The 25,587-nt window shown below is 50.1% G+C and overlaps 1 protein-coding gene across 10 annotated transcripts in view; it reads right to left on the bottom strand.

Moving 5' to 3' along the window:
• The window catches only part of gfra4a (GDNF family receptor alpha 4a), a 132,421-nt gene that overhangs the window by 52,217 nt on the left and 54,617 nt on the right, over positions 1-25,587 (bottom strand). For 2 of the 10 annotated variants that reach the window (XR_005897163.2, XM_029139136.3), the window contains exon 1: positions 16,807-17,703. The exons of the other annotated variants lie outside the window; for them this stretch is intronic. Coding sequence is in view for 1 of the 2 variants with exons in the window: in XM_029139136.3 (XP_028994969.1) it covers positions 16,807-16,864 (58 nt within the window). In the remaining variant the exon portion in view is untranslated. Of the gene's footprint in view, positions 1-16,806; positions 17,704-25,587 lie in introns of those variants that run through there. 10 annotated transcript variants of the gene reach the window in all.

The following is a 25,587-nucleotide window of genomic DNA, read 5'->3' as shown; positions in this document are numbered from 1 at the left end:
TGCAGAGCGGGGTCTGTGTTTTCATACTGAAGAATAAGCAGGAAGAGAGTGGAAGACATCAAAGCGCTTCGCCGTGCCACCCGAGTATTCCATGGATAATAGACTTAAGGGGAAAGATTTATCAAACCGCACACTTGAGGACTCTAATGTGAGTGCGCGATAGTGCGAGAACAGCAGAGATGCGCGACCGTGCGGATGCAGTGCGGCTGAAGAGCGTGCGAGTCTGCGCTGGCAGTGCTCTTGAGGTACAATTAAGGAGGAAGGGGGGTTCGCGGGTGCCATCTCTCGCGCTTAATTTGTGAAGCAAATATGCTAATGAGGGGCCTCCCCGCCCACGCGCGGCACCTCCCTCCGAAGCCGTCCACCTACGGTGCAAACAGGCAGAGCGGGCGCCGGCGCTGCAAACCTCGCCTGCTTCCATGCACAAATCATTTCCATCAGCGCAGGCACCCACCATCGGATCCAGGATCAGTCACGGCAAGTCGTGCTGGAAAAAGCATGGGGGGCGCGCGCTGCAGACATAAACCAGGATGTACACGGCACAGGTGAAAAGTTCATCAATTTCACAAATGCAAACAAATATCAGCAATATGTCGAGAGTGAATGAGGCTCCACAGGAGCTTTTCAGAGTGATCTTTTCCAGACAGGACCCCTCACGGTCATCGGCGGCCGCGAACGCACTGCGAGTCTCCACACAAACACTTGTGAGCGGCTGCAGGTGGTGTCGGGGTATCGATCGCACGCTGCGAAGCTTACAAGGGGGTGGTGACAGGTGGGGTCAGGGGGCCGTGCGGCAGTGTCAAAGCCAGTGTGAGCAAGAGGAGGTGGATGACAGCGAAGGTGGCGTCCGTGAATGTACTGTAGCTCAGAAATTACACATCCCCTGAACAATAAACGACGCCGCTCGTCTGCTGTGAATGCGGTTTGTCTCAGAGTAAAGACCACAATAAGCAGCTCCAACAACAGGCTTTCACTCTTAGGAGGTTCTGCTTCCAGGTTTTTTAGCACAGCCTAGGAACTGTAAGCGGCTCAATGAGAAGCAGCTGAAACTATTCTCAATTTAGATGAAGGCTGGCGAGACTAGAAGCAAAAAGCCGTCCTCGGTCAGAAAGCTCAGGTAAATATTTACCTGGCTGCTATGAAGGCCAGGTCATTAAATTCAGCTTAACTCAGAATGATGATCGCAAACAAATCAGGATGACAAAAAAAACCCACCTAAATTTCAGAACGATTAATTGTGCAGCTGTAACCTTGGTGAAAATAAAAAGGCAGCAGGCGATCAGTGCTGGGTCTCAGATCTAAATTCATGGCAGTGGCTGTTGAGAGTAATGATGACATTAAAAAGATTCGCCTGTCAGTGATAAGAGCCTGCACTTCAGTCAGGGAGGAGAGGGAGAGCGCCGACCGGCACTGAATGTGTGATTAAGCCCGATTAAACCTGACGTCCTGTATTTGTACACAAATACAAACCCAGCAGAGGATTTAGGGCTGCGGAAAAAGAAGTACGGGTATAATTCAGATCCAGATAAGGGAGGAAAAAAAAAGGGAGAGAGCGGTGACCGAGAGGGGGAGAGAGAGCGAGACAATGAATTATAACGTGGAGGGTAGAAAGGTGAGAAGAGGAACGATCGCACCAGGGCTTAATTACAGGTCTGTCCCCGGTTCTCCAGGTCAGAACGTGACGCGGCGCGTGTGTGCGTGTGGTTTTAGTGGTGGGCAGTCAGCCGCCGGCCTCCATAACCTCATCACTGCTGGGAGGGTCAAAGACATGGACTCAAACCACTGTAAATAATATCCTCATTGCGAAGGGACGGGGGGAGAAGCGGGCCGAGGAAAGGTGAGGGAGAAAATGAAAGAGCCAAAGCTGGACGCCGAGGTCGAACGGCGGAAGTTATAGCTGCCGAGTAAATACAGTGCGACGCCCGCCTGAAAGCAGAGAGAGACAAGGTAGGAGTGTGAAGGAGTGAATGATTAAATACAATACCACACTGCTCAAAAGCTACCTTAACATTAAAGAATTAAAGTAATGTGGGTAAAAGCAGAACAGGAGTACGCAGAAGCAGAAGAAGAGGGGCTCGTTGGCTCTAGAGCATCAGTGTCCAGGAGCAGCTGAAGACATGGAAGCGGTTCAAGCAAGAGGAGGATCTGTGGCACTTAGAATGATTTCATTTTAGATATCGTCCTCAGCTGAAGGAAGCATGATTTCACCGCCCGGGATACAGAAATGGAGAAACACAACCCCTGGATTCCTTGATGGCTAATGACCCAGCAGCGTTGAGTGGGGGGCGGTGCTGGTGTGTGGACCTCCTACTGTAAGGTGGGCAGACATGGAGGCCTTCCACTGCTCTATAATGAAGGGGAGTCAAACCAGTGCCAGACACACACCTGTTGCTGCTGCCTGACACATTTAAACAGCAGCAAAGCTTCTCTCCATCAACACAGTCCATCGCCTTTTTGTTTCCATGGGATTAAATGAAGCTCTGCATGCACTGTGACAAGGCCACGTGGCATTTTCCCTCCTCTTTCCAGTTCCACTGTGTCAAGTCCGATCTTCGCGGAGTCAGAGAGTCATTTCTTCCCTGACTTGGAGGAAATAAATCCCTTCCACCTTGCCACACAATCAATCACCGCTCCGCGGCTTTCGCAGATTGCGTCACGTGAATATGTGATTGTGGAGTTGTCAGCGTCAGTCTCGCAACACATCACAGAAGCTGTCAAGCAAGTCCAAAGGAGGCAAAAATAATTCTAGGTTCTGTTTCAGGATGCCGGGACCAGGTCCAGCCGGGGGTCTGTACTGTGGGAAACGACACGGGATGAAACGAGACAGACGGACAGAAATAGCCTAAAGTAGCAGGTTGGTGCCAAACAACTAAATATAGTGACAGTCAAGTGTGTGTGCACCCATCGACACACATGCATTTGTTTATTACTGCATCTGCGAAGTAAATAGTCTATCTGTGAAAAGTCATTGTGCTACCGGTGTGTGTGTGTGTGTGTGTGTGTGTGTGTCCTGCAGATGCTCGGTTGAACCACACGAGCAAGTGAAGCATGAAATAAGCAATAAAACACAGCTTACACGTTGGGCCGTGTACGATGATCTTATCTGCCCTGCACTCGCTGCTGTTACACAACATGCAAATGCGTCGATGGGCAACCAGGCCGGCAGAACGACGCCATTAGCGTCCCGTTGCAGCTTGAGAGCCATTTGTTGCTTGATTCTATTTCCTGCCGTCTTATTATTAAAATAGCGCCGCACAAGAGGACACAACACTCGAATATGAAGAGGAATGTTTCCAGCCGCTTCAGTCTGACGCCTCGCATCGTTCTATTACGTAAGTGTTATACAGCACAGTTAGATTTACAGGAAACAGCTCTCGCAGAATCTCAGCACTGATTGAACACTAAGTGAGACCTCAAAATCAATATAACCCCCCCCACACACACACACACACACACGCAAGCACTTATGCAGATCGCTGTAACAAGTCCAGAGGATGTGGCAAAAGCAGTAATCACTCACCGAGGAGAAGCGGCCGCAGGAGAAGAAAAATAAAATTAAAGTCATTTCTGGAATCCGACTGAAAAAATGACGTTTTTTCTTTTTTTTTCACAAGGGTGAGAGATTGTGCAAGGGCTAATTTTTCCAGCAAGTGCTTTGATTAAGGGCACCTTGGCAGCCATTAAATGGAAGGTAGAGTGGTCCTAATTGCCCAGAGTCACCAGTGGAGTCAAAACTGGGAAACTTAATAAAGTAAATATGAAAGTAGAACTTCCTTAAGTTCACTGCTGCCCGTCTTCACGTGCGCCTCCTCGAGGGCCGACGGAGCTCATAACGGAAACTCACACTCGCTTAAACGGAACGGAAGTGTTTTGTCAAATTAGCGGAAAAGGAGGAGGAGATCAAACGGCGTCGCGGTAAATGTGATGGAAGGTGGAGATTAACGCCCACAGGGGTTATTGTCACGTTTGATGATGCTGACAGTCATAATAGAGATCTACATTCAGTGCTCTGAATGGGGAAGGATAAAAGTGTGGTTGGGGGGGGGGGGCATCTTGTTCGCCAAGATATTCCACAGAGAGCAAACATTTTGTGAAACTGCAGTGAGGAAGCTTTGGAGCGTTACTACAGTCCGCCAGGGAGGAAAACAGACAACAGCCCGCTCCCCTAATCTCAGACTTCCTGCTGCTTCTCCTCTAAGATACCTCTCCATCCCAGACGGGCGGAGGGCGAAACGGAATAGAGCCGAAGTGACACCGTGGAAAGGTGAGGACGGGGTCTCTCCCTCCCCCGGAGCCCAGATCTCACCTTGAGAAGACATTGGCCCAGCTGATCAATCTTTCATCGCCCGCCTCTCGCCCCCCACCCCCCTCCCCTCCCCTCCTCAGACTCCATTACCTTTCGGCATTGCAGGGCCCGAGCGCCGCTGTCTGCCGCTCTCTGCAAACACAGCCATGCAGGGAAACGCCAAACGCTCAGCTGTCAGCGCGGAGACGCGCGTGGAGAGAGCGGCTCGGCGGCGAAAACAGTGAATCACGGCCTTTTCCTCCTCCGTCGTCTCTCATTCCACTTCTTCAAACCCACCGCCTCTTCTTTATGTGCCCCTGTATTTCTCACACACAGCAGCATTAGGAATGTGAGCCCACTGGGTTATTTCTCAAAGGCCCCTGTGACAATAAACTCGGGCTTTATACATCTTAACACTTTTCTGAATTCTTTACAGTTGCCTGCACAATGTATCCGGCGTTTTAAAGCATTCCATACCCTGCAACGGTGCCAGTGACTCTTGACACTGCTACTTCAGGCCAGGAGCTGCTGAGGGGTGTGCTTTGTGTTGGTGGAACCATGGGGGGTTAAGGAAGCTGAGGAACGAGATCATGAGCTCCACTAACCAACACACTGACTGCTCAGGTATAAAGCTTCATTAGACATTGACGCGCATGCAGAGGATGCCTAACATGCACTGGCCGCACATCAAATGGAAATCCTCCATTAGTAATTAATGATGCTGATCTTGTGCAAAATTCCCAGCGCGTCAGATGCAGCCCCGTCTCCCTGGGAAGTTTTCTTTCAGTGTTTTGTCTTGTAAACATCACCGGCGAAACTGATTCCACGAGGGGTAATTACAGCAGGCGCCAGAAACAAATATGCACAGGCAGCAGTGAAATGCAGCGATTTAACAAAGCAGGATATTAAAGGCAGCAGACCTGGATGCAATAAAGTGGCGGCGGAGGACAGTGGGAGATTATAGGACTGAAAAATGTTAGCAGCTCATTGCTTTTACTGAGCGCTGTGGACATACACCATTACCTTGGGGTCATTACACAGAGCGATTCAGATACAATTCAATATTGTCAATTAAAGGGACCGAGCATCTGCCTCTGAAACGACGGACTTAAAAACGGGGAACGCGCTGATATGTCGATGCGTTTTCAGCTCATCTTTTCATTTCCACGCTTCGAGGGGGAAGCTGGGCTTTCAGCCACTCACGGGACAGCTGTGCAAAGCCCTGCTCCACTAATGCCTCTCCACCTTTGCACAGGTTTATGGACACAGCTCAGCGGGCTCCATAACAAGGCTGACAGGGGGCTCCTAACAACTCAGGAGACAGGCCTGGGAGCGGCCATCTCCATAGAACGTGATGAATGGCAATAATCCAGTCAAGCGTGGCTGAACATGCTATAGCCCCTCTCTCAACAGGCTCTAATGATGGGGTTGGGATCCGTTTGACATGGCTGGGCAGGAGGTAGCCGAACGACGGAGGAATAAAATCCCAGGAGCTGCAGGTTGGAGCCGCTGGCACACCTGACCACGGCACACGCCCGCAGGATTAGCATACAGAGCTACATCAGACAGAAAACAGTAAAGGCAGTAGATCTAAATGAATCTGGGGACTCAGCTGTCACTGACTGGCAGCGGATTTAACCGATGCAGGGTGGAAAGAGCTCCTATTTGCCGTTTGACGCACCCAGCGTCGAGCAGCTGTTTCCTGCCATCTGTCAAAATGAGTTTCGCCTAAAAGAAATGAGTTCACGCCGGTGAAAAGCCCCCGCCTGGATTCAAGAGAGACATCACGGCGGCCTGACCCGCACACAGTGGACGCGGGGACACGGGGGTCGGGTGTGTTTATCACATAATGCAAAGCAGCGCGGCGACGGCATGAAGACGCGCCGGGCGACAGGAGCGCACGCCGCGCGGCTGCTATGGCACGAACACGCTCGTTAAGCGCGGGGGACGATGGATTGGCCCCTTCGTTAATGGAGAAGGCCGGCGGTGGAAGACGCGCTCCTGTATTTCCATACGCCGGGCTCCACAGACATCTCTCAGGAAGTGGAGGTCGCTCGTAAATATGCTCGGCCTTGTCGCGTTGATTAGCCTCCGTCCCCCCCCCGCGCCGGCTGTTGCATAATTCACCGTTTAACGGTCAAGTCAGCAAATTGATAGCAGAAATTGAAGCGACATTATTGCTGTACGCAGATAAGTAATAACGAAAGCGGGGGCCCGGCGGGGGCGGGGGCGGTGACAGAGCTCGCGGATGCCGAGGGTCTCATTCATTGCGGTTGTCAGACAAGCAGCGCTACAGGCTCAATAAAACCTCCGCAGCGCCTCATCATCTATCACGGCTTTGGCCCTGGCAGATACTTGGCGTTCGGAGTGAGGCCGGCCTTTCGCTCCTCTAATGCGTTTCACCCCCCCCCCCTTGTTCAGCAGCCGCCGCACGGCTCCCCCTTCACTCAGGCGCCGGGCTACGGGTCCACGGCTGGAAGTAAACCACACTGATGGGGGCTGGAACCCTGTGAACCCTGTGGAGGCCGGGCAGCAGTGATAGCTTTTCATCCAGCGCGGTGGTTATCAAGATCGGACCCCGTCTTGTTCTGCGCGGTGAACACGCAACCCCCGGGTTTGTTCAGGTTGCTGATCAGACAAGGGGTCACGGCAGCTGACGGGAAGAGGGGGACGCCTTTCGCTTTATCTGCTGCCTGACGGGGTGAGGCGACGACACCCAATCCACTGAAGCACCATCCGAGCTCCATTTAGCGTCCTCTCCTGCCTAAGCCTGTCCATTAGCCTAGATGCTATCGAGCTGCGGAAGATGTCACGGAGGTGTGAGGCTATCTACTCATGATCCATAACAGAGGAGCGATTAGGAAGTGACAAACAGGGTTAAAGGCAGCTGATTAAAGCTGAGGCTTTCCTCTTCCTCCCTCTATCGTTTGATGTGGCCATGGCCAAACTCATTTTTTTATCTATATTTACTCTTCCGCATCAGGGAGCTTGTCTCCAAAGATATAAAGAAAAGGAGGCTCTTGAAGGCGAAGGTGTGTGCTGACAGCGGCCATCTCAACAAGAGCCAAGGAAGATGTCTGTGTTTGCCACTTTCTATTATGCCCCATCACAATGAGACAAGTGAAGTGCAGGTATGGACCGTCCTCCCCCACACCAGTAGTCGCCGTACAGTAGTGGCCTTTCTGTGTTGGTGCCGAACACCACGAACAATCTGCAACGGGCAGCACCAGGGGAAAACAGTTTCAATTTTCCAACAAGACATGAAAATCGCGTCAGCTGCCAGCGCTAATTGGCTGGAGGAGCCGCTCCCGTACAAAAGGCTGCGCGCGTGTTATCAATATTTTGGAGAGAGAGAGAGAGAGAGAGAGAACCCTCGCAGCGGCGCGGTTCCAAGCGGACGCTCTCCAAACGCAGCGGCCGCTTTCTCGCTCGACAAGCACCTATAAGGGAAGAAATCAATATCTCTGTTAAGCAGCTATTGTTCCACATAAGCAGCAGCAAAGAGGCCGGCGCACAGCCACTGTCATCGGCGTGAAAACAGCAGCGGCTCCGGCTGATTGACTGGCACACCAACATACACCCACCACCTAATTGGAATTTGCTCAGAGGAAGACAAAGCGAGGCAGCTCTCTTAGTCACTGACAGGATGCCGTGAGCCCTGGGAAAATTGAATTCACATCGAGAGGGATTTAATTAGACCACTTTGTACTTTTCATTGCAGCTGAATCCTATTTACATTCATTCTTGTGTTACTAAGCTCCCTCACCTTAGTTATATTGGCTCCACTAATCTTCAGGACCCAGTAAAAAAAAAAAGAAAAAAAAATAGTAGTATACGCGTTCAGAGCCGTATCATCCATATTACACTGCTTAGTTTAGAAGCAGGAGGAACTTATATTATTCCTTCACCGCAGATATCATCAAGTTCCGCTGGAAAAAAGCAAAGATGTATCAGATTAAACGGCAAAAAAGGAGCAAGCGAGTGCCGATCGCTGCCCTATGAAATCCTCTTTGGGATAAATCTCGAAAAAAAAAGTGTATTTAGACGTGCTGGAACAAAAGATCTGGAAGGCAGGATTTAGCGGCTTAGCTAAAGGGAGATGATCCACTGAGCACCGAGATAGGAAGGGGTTGCCCCATCTCATTCTCAGCTTAAGCAGAGACTGGCAAAAGGCTGCGTATGATATTCACACAGAATCCATTTCAAGGGCCGCAGAACAGAAAACGTATGAATAGTTAAAAACAACGCTTGAACTTGGATGAAAAGTCCTCTTGGACCTTCCTCAGCGTCCGACTCGCGTCCTCTTTAATAGTTCAGCCGCCGCCTCATCCGACCCCTTTTTCTTCCTCCCGTTGTCAGAGGGAGCGCGGAAGTCCGTTACTTCCTGCGGCGGAGCAAAACGAAGCTGAGGAATCTCACTTTGTCCACTTGTCATTTCGCGGACTGACTGACAGCCGCACTTGACAGCTCGTCTGCACCAGCCGAGCTTCTCCGGGTTAGCGGCGCCGGACGCTGCAGCACTCATCCACCCCATTTAAATCACTTTGCTATGATAAACTTGACAATTCCCCCGAGTCCCGCTGGATATTTCTGCGCAAAAGCACCAGACAGAGCCATTAATTGGATGATAAACTCTGCTGCTGGATCCAGCAACACTAAATGTCCTAAGAATTCAATATGGAATTGATTTTAAATGGGTGAATGATTTATCATGTGTAATTTCTAGCTTCAGGTCTGCCCTTAGCTGAGTGGACAGCCAAATACTAAGTTTGCTAATTGGACGTTTCTAGCACCTCTCGGGCGTCCCTGGGCATCGCACTTGACTCCAGTCAAGTTTTAATGTGCGCCGACTTCGCCGCAGAACGTGGTTTGTTTTATTGCACTTGCTCATTATTCGCGCCGACGACGCAACCGCGCCAGCTTGCTACTAATAGGAGGGAGGGAGCTTCATCTCCCCAGCCCTGAAGTAGCAGCATGGGATCCACCCCCACTTTGAGGCCCTGCAGACGGCAGCTCGGGGGTTAAACCCCCTTGGTGATGAATGTTCCAGGAGAGGGGCCGGGGCACAAACACCCCGACTTCGCTGCCAGGGAACCGCTTCCTGCCTCTTGTGCTCTGACGAGGTCTTGTGCGCCTCCAAGTTCCCGTTGTTCTCTTTGTGTCCGCCCGGGTGGCCGCGCGGGACGTGCGCCGCAGCGGACGCGACCGGGCGCGCCGACCGCAACGGAGGACCGGCGAGGAGGCGCGTTCGTGCGCGGAGCCAAAACCCTTTCATTAGGCCTCATAAATGCTATCTGGCACACGTCCGAGACAGGCTGGGTGGATCGCCTGCTGCGATTTGGCCCGTTCGGAGCATCACCAGCCTCCTCCACCTCCCTTTGGCTTAGTCGGTTGACAGTCTGGCATTAAATCTCGCTCCTAAGTCCTGATTTCACCCCCAACAACCCTCCTCTATTTCTATCTCAACAGACTCAGTAGAACGCCACCGCAGAAACTGCAGCTCTGATTAGAAACCAATTACCCCCCAGATCCTGGGGCTCCTGCAGAAGAGGCTGAAGGATGTCATCTTGATTCAGCTCCCGCTCTGGACGGTGATCTCAGCGCTCCCTCTGCTTCCTGCTGGTCTGCTCTCATTTGCTGAGAGCTGTCGAGGAAAAGTAAGACGGAAAGTACAGGAGCTACTTCTTAATTTGACCTGACCTACATGTGAGTTTGTGGCAGGCAGAGCTTAATAAGCTTTGGAGCTGTATTCTCAATATTTGAGCCACAGCGCGGTGTATTTTGATGAAATGTTTGCAGTTGATACTGTTGGACTCAAACATCTTTGGTGCCACCTGGCAAACGGAGCTCTGCCGTGTCTGGTACCAGTGGATTCGGCTGCTCTGGCAGTCGGGTTTGCTTCAGTCCCTTTGTTCTCTCTTCCAGCCTTACACTCAGACACACTCTTGTCAAGCTTCAAGGAGCAGTCTGTTTTGGGACCACTTCTCCTCTCTCTAATCTTAGCAGACATTTTGGGCATGCTATTTCCTAACATAACACTGTATGACACTGTATTTCTTGGCTGATTAACTCTGCCTACTCCGTCTTAGCGTCTAAAAAGCGAGGAGACATTTCCACTCATTTATTTTTCCGTGGCACTAAACGAGGTGCATGGGACGAAAGAAGACCCTAGATTAAACTGGGTGACTAGACACAACAAGAAATTAAATGTACAAAAGCAACAGCCTTGTGCGGTGTTTGCTTCTGTGCTGTCAAAATAGGACTCCCTTCGATCAAATACAGTGGTGCCTGAAGGTGTGAAGCTTGAAGCCTTCGGTTGTTTTCCCGTTTTCAGATCACATACAACCTCAAGGATCAGCATTGAAATAAGAACCCACCCACTTAAATAAATGAGAAAACCATTACATGAAGAAAATGCTGTAACGTTTCATATCTGTGTGAATCAGGTGTTTGGATTGATGCAATATGAATCAGGAGGGTTATGGAGCCTGGGAGGCCTCTGCTTGGCCAGTCTACAGAGAAACGCCATCCGGCATCTGACGCTCACTAGAGATAAGCCCATGCAGCCAGAGACAACCCTCAACCGACGTGTTGTTCTACCCAGTCATGGTCTTGATCTTAATCCTGCAGAAATGCTGTGCAGAGACCCGAGGCAGACGGTCCGACCAGCACCCCCCCGTCCGAGCTGTTCCGGAAGGAGGATTGAGCCCAATCTCTCCAAGTTGATGCGCGGGGCTGATAAACGGTGACCTGCAGTTCAGATGAAGTTAACGCAGCAAAACGGGGTCAGAGTCGGGAAGTGAAGTAGAAATGGAAAAGATGTCAAACAGGTTCACAAACTTTTATCCACTGTACATGATGTACTCACTGATTCCAGTACCAGGAGGATAGACTTTCACTGGGCCCCACGCTTGTAGCTAATCAGGCACATTTTGCATTTGACACTCGCAGGTTAAAGGTCGAGGATGTAATCTGAACGGTACCGACTGGCTCTGGATCCACGGATATGATTTGTAAATATCAAACATGATTTACTTTACAAAACAAATGCTCCTATCAAACATGTTTGCTATTTACTTGTTGAAGTCCTGACAGGCAGGGAATACCGAGCAGGAACATGGAATAGCCAATGGGAGCCATAGCAACAGCTTCCACTTTAATGTTCCTATATGCTAAACAGGAAAGCCGCAGTATCACATCTGTGTAGAAGTACACCGTGTTACTAGAACACAGCTACAGGGACGTTTGCGCTTCCATCAGTGGAAAAAAAAAATCTATTTCTCTGTTCACCTGAAAGCATCTCTCTTAGCAACACGACAGAAAAGTCTGAGGATTATTGATATTTCTCTATAAACACACAAGGTTTTGCAGACAATGTGCCGGTTTACGCCGACTTAATAACTGTGACCTGGATCAGATCCTTCACGGGTGCATCAAACGAAAGAACATGCTGATGCATCCGAGAGGCCCCCGGACAGGAGGAGGACGGGAGCGGGAGAGCGTGGTTCGTGTGCAGGCCTCAGGTCTCAGCCAAGTTTTCAGGCTCTATTGTGAGTCTGGGTGATGGTTTGCACCAGTCGCAGTGACACACTGAAACCTCCCCTTCACCCAAAAAAGGGCTTAAGCACTGTGAACACTTGATACAGGGCCTTGAAGTCTCTGGCGCTCTTTCATTACCACTTGTCATTCTCTCTGTCAAGCCAACTTCACATTACATTTTCTTCACAATCATCTTTTTTTTTCTTCTGATTAATTGCCGCCTTTTAGGCTCCATCACAATCAGCCTGGGCCCATTTGCAGCCTTTTCATTACAAAGTTAAACGTCTGGCTATGGAATACAGTGGCAGTAAACGCCGTATTACTCTGAGCACGGCAAGGGCAGAGTAATTGTCTCTGTGGCGTAATCGACCCTCAACAAAAGCCAGTGAAATGACAGCGTTTTAACATAATAAGGAGCACTGTCATTTTGGTTCCAGCAGCATCGGCATCAGTTCGCTCAGAGCCTCCATTTTACGCTGCTCTCCCTGGTCTCTAATTGCTTGCATGTACTCCTCATACATGCAGTACGACTTGTTATCTGCTAGCGCACCTATAAACGGCCTATAAATGTCAACCAGGCAACAGTGACAAATGTTTGCTTGCTATCGGACTTGCAGCTCTCTTCCTGAGTCATAACAACGGCGAGGAACCAACGCGGCGACAGTTGACAAATTAAACGAACTAAATCAATCAAAGACGGACTGGGCGTCAGGAGCGACGGCGTGGAGACGCCGAGCTCGTGGCTCTGACCTCGGGGACCTCGCCGCAGGTGTCAGGAAGCGCCGCTGCGCCCCGGAACCTGAGGGGCGGTTCTGCGAGTTTCAGCAGAGCGGCCCCAGCTCTGCAGAGGATACGCATCTGCTGGGTGTTAGATGCCCGGCGACAGCTCCCACCTAATGGAAAAATAAATCCCCCCCTCTCGCTGTCACACATGGTTTGTTCATATTCACATTCACGCCGCCTCGTCCCCGCTATGTTTGCTCCTGTAATTCCCCGACAATATTCACCGGCTTCTGTCTGACAGGGGGACTTGAAGGGGCGCGGAGCAGCATCGGCTAGGAGGGAAATCAAGACGCCGCGCAACGCTGCGCCAGCGATGGGGACCCAGCGACAGAGGGAAGGGTGCGGATGAATTATACATGTGTCAGGAGGTGGTGGTGGGGGGGGGGGGGGTGCTTCATATTTGTCAGAATAAATGCATAAAGCGCGTAGTTGCAGAAACCCATAATATTATTTGTCACAATTCAAGGTTACCAAAGAGGCAAGGAGCAGATTATTCATTCACATACAAAGCATGGTGATGAGCCTGAGTAACTGCTGAGAGCAACAGAAGGACTTGGATACGCCAGAGGCCAATCTGTTAATTAGGGGGCTGTTTGTGTGGAGGGAAATCTCCTAGCTGCAGTAACTCGCAAATACCAGTCATCATATGCACATACAGTGTCCTTAAAATTATTATGATTTATGTTACTGGGTTTAACTACGCGTTCCGAATAAACGGCCGAATAAATAACATCTTCTGGCAGCACGCGTTTCCAGACAGGAAAAGTTTAGCAACTCTGTAGGAAGAAGATGAATCATCTTAACAGCAACTGGATGAAAACTCTAAACAGTAGCAATGGAACTAAATACTTCTCTCATGTTGTTAGGGCGGCCACAAGGTGGCGCTAATGGGAACTAGTGTTGATGGATGCATGGATGGATGGATGACTGTGGGGCTCATCTGGTCTGACCCCTTTGATGACTGACATGACTTGATGATTAAGTGCTCTATACTAATTCTAATGCAGGTGGCCAACGTCAGTTGACTTACAAATAGCGTCTCAAACAATAATTATTCGATTTCCCCTCATCTCATTTCACAGTCATAATAGAGGATCCCCAGTGAGAGGCCTGAGATGGGAACAAAGCTACCGTTTCCTTTTGGGAAATTAAACAACTTGAATCAAGGCTTTTGTAAACTCTGGCAAAAAACTTTTTTATACACATCAGATATGTTTAACTGTCTATGAACCTCTCAAATCTGTCACCTGCTTTGAACTTTCCTTTTACCCATTCTTTATGATGCATAGGCCACTGACTCGTACAGACAACAGGGCTCCAATTTTTGCCATGCGAGTTATGTTTCGACATGTTGCAGTCAATAGCCAATTTGCTGAAAAGCTTCAGTATCAATGGAAGAACCGAGGTGACCTCCCATCATTAACAGTGTTCCCAAGAATCAGTGTAAAGCTGTGATTTTCCCCCCGTAGAGGCCGTATCTGCCAGCCATGTTAAATAAGCAAAGGAACGGTCCATCCCAGGAGTCAGACAGACCTGCCTGCATAAACCAACAGTAGCCTCAACAGAACAGAACCTAACCAAGCTGCAAGTTACACTGTGACAAGCATTAAACTGGAATCCGTAGTAAGCAGTGTTTATCTGATTACCTTCATTTTGACAATTAGACCACACTATTACATTAAACTGATGAAATCCAATAAGGTACGACTGTAAAAAACCTACAGGGTGAGTAATTGACGGTTAGTTTACTGCTGTAGTTGCAAAACACCAATAAATTTCAGGTAATTTTGCTCACTATGGGAAAACTTTGTTTTGATCAGTCACTAGTTTAAAAAGCTTTACTGACATCAACAAACAAATCAACACGGTGGTACAGTATAAAAACACTCATTAGTCATCTCAGTACAACGCTGCACGGTTTTTGTGAAATAACCAAAATATCAGGAGCTCTGTGAACAGAAGCTCTGCACCTGAAGCCGTTGGCATCCACTTGACCTCTGACCCCCTGCAGTTTAAAGTTCTTGTTCATGTATGCTTATGACTGTCACTGTGTAAAATCAAGCACAGAGCGTGTGAAAGCAGCACCAACACTCTGTATTGGTTTACAGAGCAATATGCAGATAAATCTGGTCAACTAATTACAGTAATGACTGCACAATGTTCAGAGCGGCGAGGGCGCGTAATCAGCCAAGCGTCATGAGACTGAGCAGTAAATATCATCATTTGAATCTGGAGTATAAGGCTTGTCCACGCACCCCCCCCCCCTTTATTTCCCACGTTGCATGAGTCTACGCCTGCATGCGGAGTGAACGCAGGAATGCTGGTCCTCCACGCGTCCGCATCGTTACATCAGACGGTGAAAAGCCTGGTTGGTAGCGGCTGCATGTGCGCAGGAAGAAGCTGCGTGCAATCGACGGACAGCCCGTGCTCTCGTACAGTAAGACGCGTGGACCGCTGAGGGTTTCTGCCCACAGGCATGACAGCAGGTCCGCTAAACCGACCCATGCTGCCTTCAAGGTCCCCCCGCCAGGAAACACACGTCACGCATTTGTTTACGCTGAATCACGAATGGCGACTCTGCTTCCGTTCGGTCCTGCACCTCATCACACCGTCCATTCGTACAGTCTGTAACACGCGAGGTGTCTCCGCTTCAACATTTCATTTATTCCCTTAACGTGGGTCCACACTGACCGTCCTCCTGCTGCACTCTCCATCCTTCAGGCTAAAGCTGCTTCAGCCCCTTTGATCCCCAACCATCCTCTCTGCCTCCCTGTGTGGCTGATGGACGGGATCATGAGGCCTTGAGTGAGAGACTCTCTGCCATTCTGACACGTCTCTTTGACAGGGGGAGAATATCTGCAGAGAAAGGAGCAGGACAGGATGCCCCCCACCCCCCTCTCCATTCAGCCATGTGACTCATATGTGGGGTTATAGTACGGCACGGCGGCACAGACTCTCACATGATGTGAAAATTGAGGAAAGACATAATGGCATCACTCTCTGCAGAGGAAGTGGGGCGGACGAGGGCCAAAGCAAGCGCGTGTGCTCAGGGTTCAAGTTGGTGGAACATCTTGTGTAAGAGCCCCACATTTCCCAGCATGCGAGGCGACTCTCAGTGCACCTCGTGAGTGCCTGAAAGCATAGCTGCAGAAAAGAGAAATGGAGTCGGAGATGTAGGACTGTCATCATCCAGGCTATAAATCTCACAAATACAAATCCCTCCATCTGAACGGCCTGTTTCCAGCCCACGTCTCTCAGCAGGAGCCCCCCCCCTCCCCTCCCTCCTCACTGTGGCTGGTCGGTGGAGAGGGGGAGTGCAGCAGAATCAGAAAAGGAGTTTGTACCACAGATGAATTTTAAATGAGACCAGCAGAAAACAACGTGACATCAGAAATGACTTGCACCAGCTGGAAGTGTACAGGTTGCGTGATTAATAGACTGGAGGCGACGTGTGTCTGCACGTGTCAGTCTGATTGATCCCCGCTACGACGCCGCAGCACACACATGACGCACGCGACGCGATCCACCTGCAAACACAGGTGCACCGGCGCAGCCGGACCACAGGGGCTCTCTCGCGCGCGCGCAGCCGGAGCACAGGGGCTCGCGCGCGCGCAAAACTCTCTCACTCTCTCTCACACACTCACACACACACACACACACACACACACACACACACACACACACACACACACACACACACACACACACACACACACACACACACACACACACACTTGCGTCGGCATTTTTTCGCAATTCAACTGGAAACCAGTAGCGGCGTTTCATCCCCCGTCTCGTGATCCCCCCCAACACCACCACCCCCACCTGCCCGTTAGGAGCCGTGTGCGGAGCGGACGCTGCGGGAGAACACACGGCAGCAGAATCCGGTCCCGCCGCTTCATTACCGCCACGCATCACACCAGATTTCGCGGTGTCGTCCGTGTGGTCTCTCTCACATGAAGAGCCTCGTCCCCGCTCTGCGCGCGACCACGCAGCAGCATCCGCTCCCGCCGCCGAGCCGCACATCACGCAACTTTACCACAAGGCGAGCGGTGAGGGCTCGTTAGGACGCGGCTGCGCCGATTAGCGCGGCGCTCAAACTGAGAACAAGTCAAACACACGCTGCGGGGAGAATCCCGCACAACAGCGCAGTTTCAAACGTAGACGCTGCGCTGAGTTCAAAGTGGTGCTTAACTTACCAATGAGAGCCAGCTGCAAGAAGTACAGTCCGAGAAAGTCCATTGTGGCGTGCGGCATTAATTCAAACGGATGCAATTCCGGGCGACTGGTGCGGTGCGCGGATTAAAAGCCCAGCGCTCGTTCAGACGGGCGCCGGAATTAGAGTAGGACCGAAAGAATCGCAGCTATTTGGCAAGTGATGACTGGCCACTCACGCAGACGCTGGGATCCACGGCATCGCATGAAAAAACGGGAGCGGAGCGGAGCATCATTTTTTTTTTCAAAGTCAAACTTTTGTCATGCTGGAAAAAAAAAAAAGAATACGAGTTCCAGCTGCGCCAAATGTCGCCGGCGCCTCCGAATCAATGCGGCTCCGAGGACGAGGAAAAGCAGTTAAGTGGAATAACTGGCGCGCGTGCTGAACATCCGCGGCCGTCGCATCCGTCCGTCCTGAGCCGCTGCTTCCCCGCCTCTCCGCCTCCACCTGCGCACCGTCTGGAAACTGCGGATGAATCACAGGGGCGCGCTGCGCTGCGCTGCGCTGCGCACTCCGACCTGCGAGTCACACGGTCCCTGTGATCCTCTGCTCCCGGGCGCGTCGGCCGGAGACGCCCAGCCCAGCTCGTTTAAAAATCCAATCTTGGCCAAAGTTGAAATAGGACAGGTTGAATCGATAGTCTATTTCATACTGCCATAAAATGGAAACAATAAACCTGCGCAAAATGGTGCATAGTCTGGGTGGGTAGAGCGTATCCACACTACTCTGTAAGTAGGTTATTCCCTCTCCGAAAGAGAAACTACCACAGTCAACTTGCCTCAGAATCATTGATTTGGAGGCAGGTGAGAAAATCTTTTAGCGGCGGCGGCGGCGGCAGACGCACAGGAGGAGCAGACGGTAAAAACCGAGTCAGAGCGGCTCGCAGCGTCCCAGCCTCCTAATGGCAAAACTAAGCCAGCGTCTTGCTGCCGACATGGGCTGTTTGAGGCTACCTGCTGTCTGATGTGCTTTCAACTGATGGTCTATTTTGATCTGGGTTTTGGGGACAGTGGGTCTGATTGAGGCTCCACACAAGCTGAACTCTTATTATTTCGAGTCACAGCCTGCTTTTTCCCCCTTTATCCACCAGAAATGTTCCGTGTACCCAGGATAATTGAATTAATCTTGTAGGAGCCGCACTCCATAAATCATGGAGCATATGTAAATACTTCATACAGACAGCTGTTGTGGGTGCTGTCTTTTGGTCCAGGCATGAATTATTTCCGAGCCGTTTAAACGCACCCGGGAAGAGAAATTAATTTCGGAATGGTTTCTTTTCCTCTGTTTTTTCCTGTTGGGAGTCGTTTTGCGTCCTCGAGCTTATTTTTTCGCCTTTTAACAGCATCTCGGGGACACAGTGCAGCATGAAAGAAGAGCTGACACCCGTGGAAACGTGGGAAGGATCGTACTGAAGTTTCTGAAGAATAAACCGCGCAACCTTAGACACTTCCAAACTTCTGCTCAGTGTTTTATTTTTTGGCTGAGCAGAGTGGGCAGTCTGTTCCTGTCTGTATTTTCCCAAAGCTCATACTGTGAAGGAAAAAAAACAAAAACACTGCAGCAGGAGATGTATAGCTCAGAGGCCATGGCAGCTTTGTTTTCTCAAGTGTTTATGTCTTTAGCCTGAAGACCGCTTTTAATTACTCACCGATCACAGCACGCAAACAGCCTCAGCATCACTGCATGTTCTCAGCCCTATGTAGTGCTTTTTTCCCCCCACACTGGAGGCCATTAAGGGGTTTTTGGTGTGTTTATTCGAGGATGTTCATTTTCAATTTGAAAAAGCTCACAGCCGAGCAGCGAGTGGGCGCCACGGCGGCGTCGAGGGGGTCTGGGTTCATGCAGCAGCCGCCTTTGCTCTAGAGCAAACTGGACTCCCTCACTCACCGGGCGCCACAATAGCTGTTCTCTTTAAGTTCAGACAAGCCCTGCCGCTCTCCCAACACCCCTGGGTCACAGTTCGTGGCAAAAAAGGATGCCGAATCGATCCGAACCTCTGCCCTGTGAATCCAGCGGGCCGCCCCTGCCTCCCTCACGCGGCTCCAGAAGCTCCCTTTGCCCCTTCAAAGTGCTGATGCTGATGTCACGGGCCGCCAGAGGATGTGGGACGGTATAAAAACCTTATCATGGGCTGATTAAGAGGTGTTAATGTATTCAAATTGATGCCCGCTCCGGAGTTGTTGTTGTTGTTTTCCTGTCTGCCTGCTGATACCGGCTGAGACACACGGAGGGAAATTAAAGCGAGAGGCTGAGGAGGAAAGAATGCGAGAAAGTGGAGGAACGGAGATATAATGCTGCACCACCTACACGTCGCCATTGCAGCACAGCAAAGAGCTGATGGGCAGCGAAGGCAAAGCTGAGAATGGCTCAAGGCCGACTGCAGCACAAACACTCTCTCCGTCTGCTTTTTAATCTCTCTGACCTGTCTCACATCTACCTCACGGTTGCCGCTTATCACTTAACAGCGTCTGTCCAGATACAAAGGAGTCCTGGCACATTTCAGGCCGTTTGATCAGCATCGGCCCTGGTCAGAGATGGAAGATGTGCATGTTAATAAACTGAGAATTTAATTAGCAATAATCTAATAAAGCACATTAGCAACAGGCTCTGTGGCCAAACCCTTTGTGTGTTTCTTCAGATCCTCACTGTCAACTGACCCAGACAGACCCAAGCCCACATTCTATACATATATACACTCTGGATATGAACACAACCAACCGTCCACCACTCAGAGCATCACTCAAAATTCCCTCTGCATTTGAACCCACCAAAAGGTGGTTTCGTAAGATAGCGGTGGTCACAAGCACAGCGTTTCCATCCCCTGCCTTTCTAACAGCACACTCTTTACTCTTCCTCCCCTCGGCTAGAATTATAGCAGAAACAGGAGCCTGCAGAGCAACAACTGAAGGTCTGAACTGATGGCCCTTTCCTGGCCACCACACTGATTTGGGCCCATTTGCAAATTCTGCCCCTGCTGTGGACAGCATTACCGAGCCACGCTGCTTCAAAACATTCCAGCCTTCGGAGGCAGCGGATGCTTCGCGAGCGAGCGGCGATATGAGATGAGAGGAGAATGAAACCCAGCGTGTTCCATTTGATGTCGCAGCTTAATCTTTTTAGGTGCGAGAGACCCAGCTGATAGAATTGTATGCAAAGTGTAAACAATGTGATCTGTGTGCTGATAATGTCGGCTGGGCTTTTATTGAACTACATTTTCGACTTTATGCATTTCCTAACCCAATTTATATGCAAAGGCGCAAAGTAAAAATGATATTTATTTAATCCTGTGTACTTTTTCCTGAGTAGGTGGCACCTCAGTTTTCTGAACTGCTTTTATCCATCTCCTCAATATACTTTTACATCTACCTGCCTAATATCATTAAACTCCATACTGTAATTTAAGTTCTAGATGACAGCTAACACTTATGAAGCCTTTCCAGATGTGTTAGCTGACCATTTAATGGCGCACCTCTGTACCTTAACAATCTGGATTTACTGTATGAGTCACGTACTGTAAATCATTGCAGTCTTGTTTCAAGCCCCAACTTTTCTAGGCTTGCTGGTTATCTGAGGAGAACAATGAAGGTGTAATATATAATGGAGGAGCGTATGTTTGTGACGTGAAGGTGACAAAGTCACTCTGTGGAGCGGAATGAATTCATTCCGCTGCACTCACCCTCGAAACATAAAGTCCTTGCTCCTCGCATTGTGCGTACGTCGTGAATGCAAGATGAACACACAAGTGAATAAAATGGAAAATAGAATTCTTGGTCCTTAAAACCGACAGAGCCAACTGCCTAGTTACTGTGCAAAGGCCCCCTGCTGTTCCAGAGCGGTGGGTTCTGAGTTCACCCGGACTTTTTGACCAGTGTTCTCTCCGTTTTTGGCCTCCACCAGCTAACGAAGAAGAAAACCTCGTCTCATTAGCTGCTAAGTGGAACCTACAGCATGTTCACCAGCTACTACTGTATCTACTGTTCAGGGCTGAGTTGTTGAGCGTTGCCGACAGCCGCTGCCGCTTACAGAAAAAGATGCACAAGGAGCAAAAAGTGTTTTGTGAAAACAAAGTGACGGGAGCTGCAGCTCGAGGATAATGTTGATCAAGTCCCTTTTCACCCTGGCCTCCTTTTTGACACAGTCCTTCAGTACATATTATAACAACATACAGACAGCAGCCGCTGTAAGTGATGCATGGTTGACCCCACTTTAAATCTCACCTGAGAACCCGTCTATTCACAACTCTGGGTGACGTGCGAGATCCCTACCGTCGGCTACAACAATGATTAGAGTGTGCGGCAGAGAACATATTTCTGCTTCCCCCGGAGTATCACAGGGCATGTCATCAAAGTGCCAACTTGTCAACTAGCCCTTCCAACAATGAAAAGCCTTTGAAGATGAAGCTGAATATGAGATGCCTCCCCTGCAGTGGTGCCAACGTACTGCAGCATCAGATCCGCTTCTGCTCTTATTGCAGGCTGGAGCTGGAGCTGGAGCCAGAAATGGAAAAGCGAGAAAAAAAAAGCAAGACGACGAGCTCCTAGACAAGGCGGCGGTGTATTTGGTCTTTCCAGCACAGGCCTGTGGGGTAAATGTAATCATATCTGGCCATCGCGCTGGGCAGGTGATAAGACGAACGTGTCCAGAAGGATGTGTCAAGCATAAGAAGACCCGCGTGCCCTTGGCAACTCTGGACTGTTTTCACGATGTGTTTGCAGAGGCATATTTCAGATGCACAGCGAGGATGCGTGGAAATGGATAAATCAATGAGGCCATCTGGGGGGAGAAAGTCAAGACGAGAAATAGTTTAATGCCGACGTGCGTTTGACAGTAGCCCCACAGACCTAATTATTCCATTCATTACTGAGATGAAGAAAAAAACAAGCGGGCCCTGTTATTTTCATGACATAAATCTAATGATTTTCCTTTCTAATGTGCCTGTCTGTGTATTCTTTCATAGTTTAAAACACTATTAACATTTTTCTAGACATATCTGGGCTCTAATTGTGCTGCCCTTGGAGAAGTGAGAGCAGATCCTGAATCCCTGAGTCGGTAAAGACAAACCGAGCCAAACAAGGCAGAGGCTGTCAACCTATGAAACACTCTTGTATCTGGCAAGTGCAGCATGTCTAAATTAAGGCTCCGTTGCCATGAGTATCATCATTGTCATTGTCTGCCCTCTCCCGCTGACTAAGTAGTCATTACACACATGCGCACACTCACAATGACACCTCTCGCTCCTACTGTCTAACAAACATGACGAACCAGAGGCAGCGCTGAGGTCACGCGTCACATCATCATCAGCCTCAGCCTCAGCCTGTGCGTAACTGAACAAGGCAGCCTGCGCTCAGCACAGTCAGGCATCACCCTGTGATTCAAAAACGGGCCTCGGATGAGCACCATCCAGTTACAAGCTCTAAATGGTGAGCGCCAAGGGACCGGGAAACGCTTCGCTACAATTATTCCCAACGTTTGCATCATTCACAAGACTCTTTATATGCCAGAAAAAAAGTAGTTAACCTACTGAAGCCAGGGTCAGTACATGTTTTCACCATCATACCATCATCAGTTTTCAGCTAAGAGCCAAATGAGCTTGGGAGATGTTAGTATGTCCTCGGACTCGGGTGCGACCGGTGCAGCAGCTTTTCACAAACTCTGAACAAAACCATCAAGTAATGCCTGGATCTTTTCCAACATTGTTGTTGTATAATAAAACAGAAATAGTCTCAGAGATGCCCTTCTTCTTTCCTCTGGCGTTGGGTCTGCTTTCTGGCTAAGTCGGTTATCTGGCCATGATCCAGCTTCCATTTCTGAAGATCGAGCTCAAGGCAAAACATCCCCGAAATAGGAGAGGAAGAGAACGGAAGCACGGGCCTGGCAGCTCAGCAGCGTGTACGGCAAGAACAAGACGAGACGGCTCCAGTGGTCGGAGATTTCAGACGTCCACAAACACCGTGATAATAAGATGCTTTAAGATTATTCAGCTGCGCCTAATAAAGTGCACTGAGTCCATCTCGCTGGGCACGGCCCGGTGGGGTGAGGATGCAGTGAGCCAAGAGCGAGCCGAGCAAATAAGGAGGGAAAGGCCCTTTTTTAAATAATAGATATGTTGTATGCTGTAGCAGCAAACTAATGAGTCCGTCGGGCGAAAGAGACGGTTTAGTGCTGATGCTCGTTGGACAGCAGCCCCACGACGCTGATTAGGCCATTCATTATACATACCATGAAAGAGAAAGCTTGTAATTAGCGCCACCAGTCTGATCTCACCTATTTGGCGTTTTGATAAACTTGAGGCCATAATCAGACTGATAACGTCCTGAGGCGACCTCGCTAAACTGGACCTTTGGACCGTTCGGCACAAACTGTGCAATTAAAGGGCGTTCAGCTGGTCGAGGCGAGTCGCTGCCTACTGTAGGTTGTGGTCTTTAAGGCGCCACGGCTCCAATTTTCTCACCAGGCAGCAGCTCTGAAGATGAATTCAATGGGGGAAGTGCACTGAGACGCAGTTCCTCTAATAGTACAAACCAGAGGCCTTTTGAATTATGGCTGTAGGAGACACATATGTCAAAGGTCCAACATTCAGCGCTGGAGTATTGATCTCCAGCCACACAGTAAGTAATGAAACATGCCTGACGTTCATGCAGGGGAGCAAGGATCTCATTAACATGACATTTGATCCACTGTAACCATTAAAAAAAATAATGGCATCACCTAATTATTTACCTTTAGCCTTCTCCAGCAATTATCCAGATCTCTCAGTAGTGTCAATGCGCCGCTAAGAGAATATTTAGATTGGTGCTTGCTGTCTTTAACATACTCCCAAGTTCACTGTCAGCAACATACTGTACTGTACACAACAGCTGCTTTCAATTGGCTTTGTTTGACCGATGCCTCTCCACATTTGTCTTTATAAAGGCCTCCGTTTTAAAGGGCCTAAGAGGGACTCTGTCTATGTCGAGGTTAAGAGGTTCAAAGATAGAATCAAGCTCTATTCAGTTCCGTTCCTCCGCTTGCTTTAAGAGCGTCCTCTGATGGCTATAAAACTTTGTTTGCTGCTGTTGGCTTGTGTTTCGCCAGCAGTGTTAGTGACCTGCGCGCTGACTCGCGCTCTTCTCAACCTGTCAAGCTCGTCCGGCGGCAGGGAGGGAGGGAGGGATGGGAGGCAAAGCAGACTTTGAATAAATTGCTCCGAAGATGCTGGAACTGAATGTGGACTGCAGGGTTCACACAGCTTAAGCGCTGCAGAGCTCCGGATGAAAGCGTGGCCTGAATGGCGCCGTTACACCGTTTAGTCATAGGCAGACTCTTGGAAAATCATCCTTTTGCACTTTTGGCACTTTGCAGCTCAAGCGCCTCCGCGATGCACAACGGCGCTGGAGCTCTTGCCGAGCCGTGACGACGAGGCCTTTCTCCGTCAGCGTCCGCGTACTGTACGTCTCGAGGCAGCGAAGTGGCGGCGCACAAGGTCCTGCTCCTCCGCTCGACGCCCGGCGGTGGTGGTGACGCCCGTGCTCCCCGCCACCCAGGCAGATCATGGGCCGGTGAAGCGTGGACAGAACAAGCAGTTAAAAGGTGGACTCTGACATCACGCTAGCGAGACACCCCGGAGCCGCTAAATGTTAAACGCTAAAGCTATAGACCCAGCTGGGCCCCCCCTCCACCCCCCACGGTCACCCTTGAGGCGATGAGACGGGCGCTCTCCCGTTTCATCCGTCTCTGGTCATGCGAGGCTGCGCCGGTGTCTCCGTCCATCTCCCTGTGCTAAATCAAAGACGGGGCTGAGCGCCGAGCCGTGGCGGTGACTCCTTTTATGGTTTTCTATAGCGTCTCCGGCACCGAGGGGAATGCGATGTAAGGTACCCGCAACTTAAAGATCCTCACAGGGGTCACACAATCCAACTCGGCTTCTGAATAACGCCCACAACTGCCAGCTCCTTCTTCCCATCTCGCCCGAGTTGTATCACGGAAAACCTCATTAAGCGGCGACACTAGAGAGCTTAGTGTTTATTCTGCTCAACCTCCTCTAGGTTTGTTATCAAGCTGTGACAGTTTCCATGTGCAGGTGTTAGATACTGTTCTGCTTCCCCTCTCTTCTCTCTCTCATCGCCAACACGACAGAGTGTCACCGGTTGCTCATCTGCAATTTCATGCAACAGTCCCCCCCTCCATCAAACAGTTGATGTTAAAAACAGCTTGATGGCCTCCACTGCAGCGGAGCAGCACCGCGTCGAGAGCAGGGGAGAGTTTCACCATTTGCATGAAAGCCGTTCCGGATTTTTTAAAATGACGCGAGACTTTAATGCAAATCAGAGGCGCTGTCAGGTTACAGTACTCCGTGGTCGTGTATCTCAATGGGCAGAGCGTGACGCTAATACTTTCCCGGGTGTGGAAACCCAATTCTCCTCGCAGCACAGGAGGCGCCGGGAGACGGACACAAACCACGGGCAAGTAACGCAATCAGGAATCAACAAGTCAGTGACGGACAGTTCATTTAGAAATCCCGCCCCCAGAGATCAGCAGGAGTGTCCCCCTCTCCAGCTCCATCGCGTTACTCCCATTCACGAGTGTGACTTATAACTACCACCGCACAGAAGCACTTTCCACCTTCTTTTGTGCGACACGGTCATAAACTGAAGATCTCAGAGTTCGCATGTTTAACCGATGAGAGCGCGTGTAGGAGAAAAGAAGGAAAGCTAAAAGGGCAAACGGGTTGAAAGCCACTGAGTTGTGTGACTAACCGCGGCATCATAAGTAGCCGATCGCTGCA

This window comes from Betta splendens, chromosome 22, assembly GCF_900634795.4.
Source record: "Betta splendens chromosome 22, fBetSpl5.4, whole genome shotgun sequence".
NCBI classification, from domain to species: Eukaryota; Metazoa; Chordata; class Actinopteri; order Anabantiformes; family Osphronemidae; genus Betta; species Betta splendens.
This window is presented reverse-complemented; position numbering and strand designations above follow the sequence as displayed.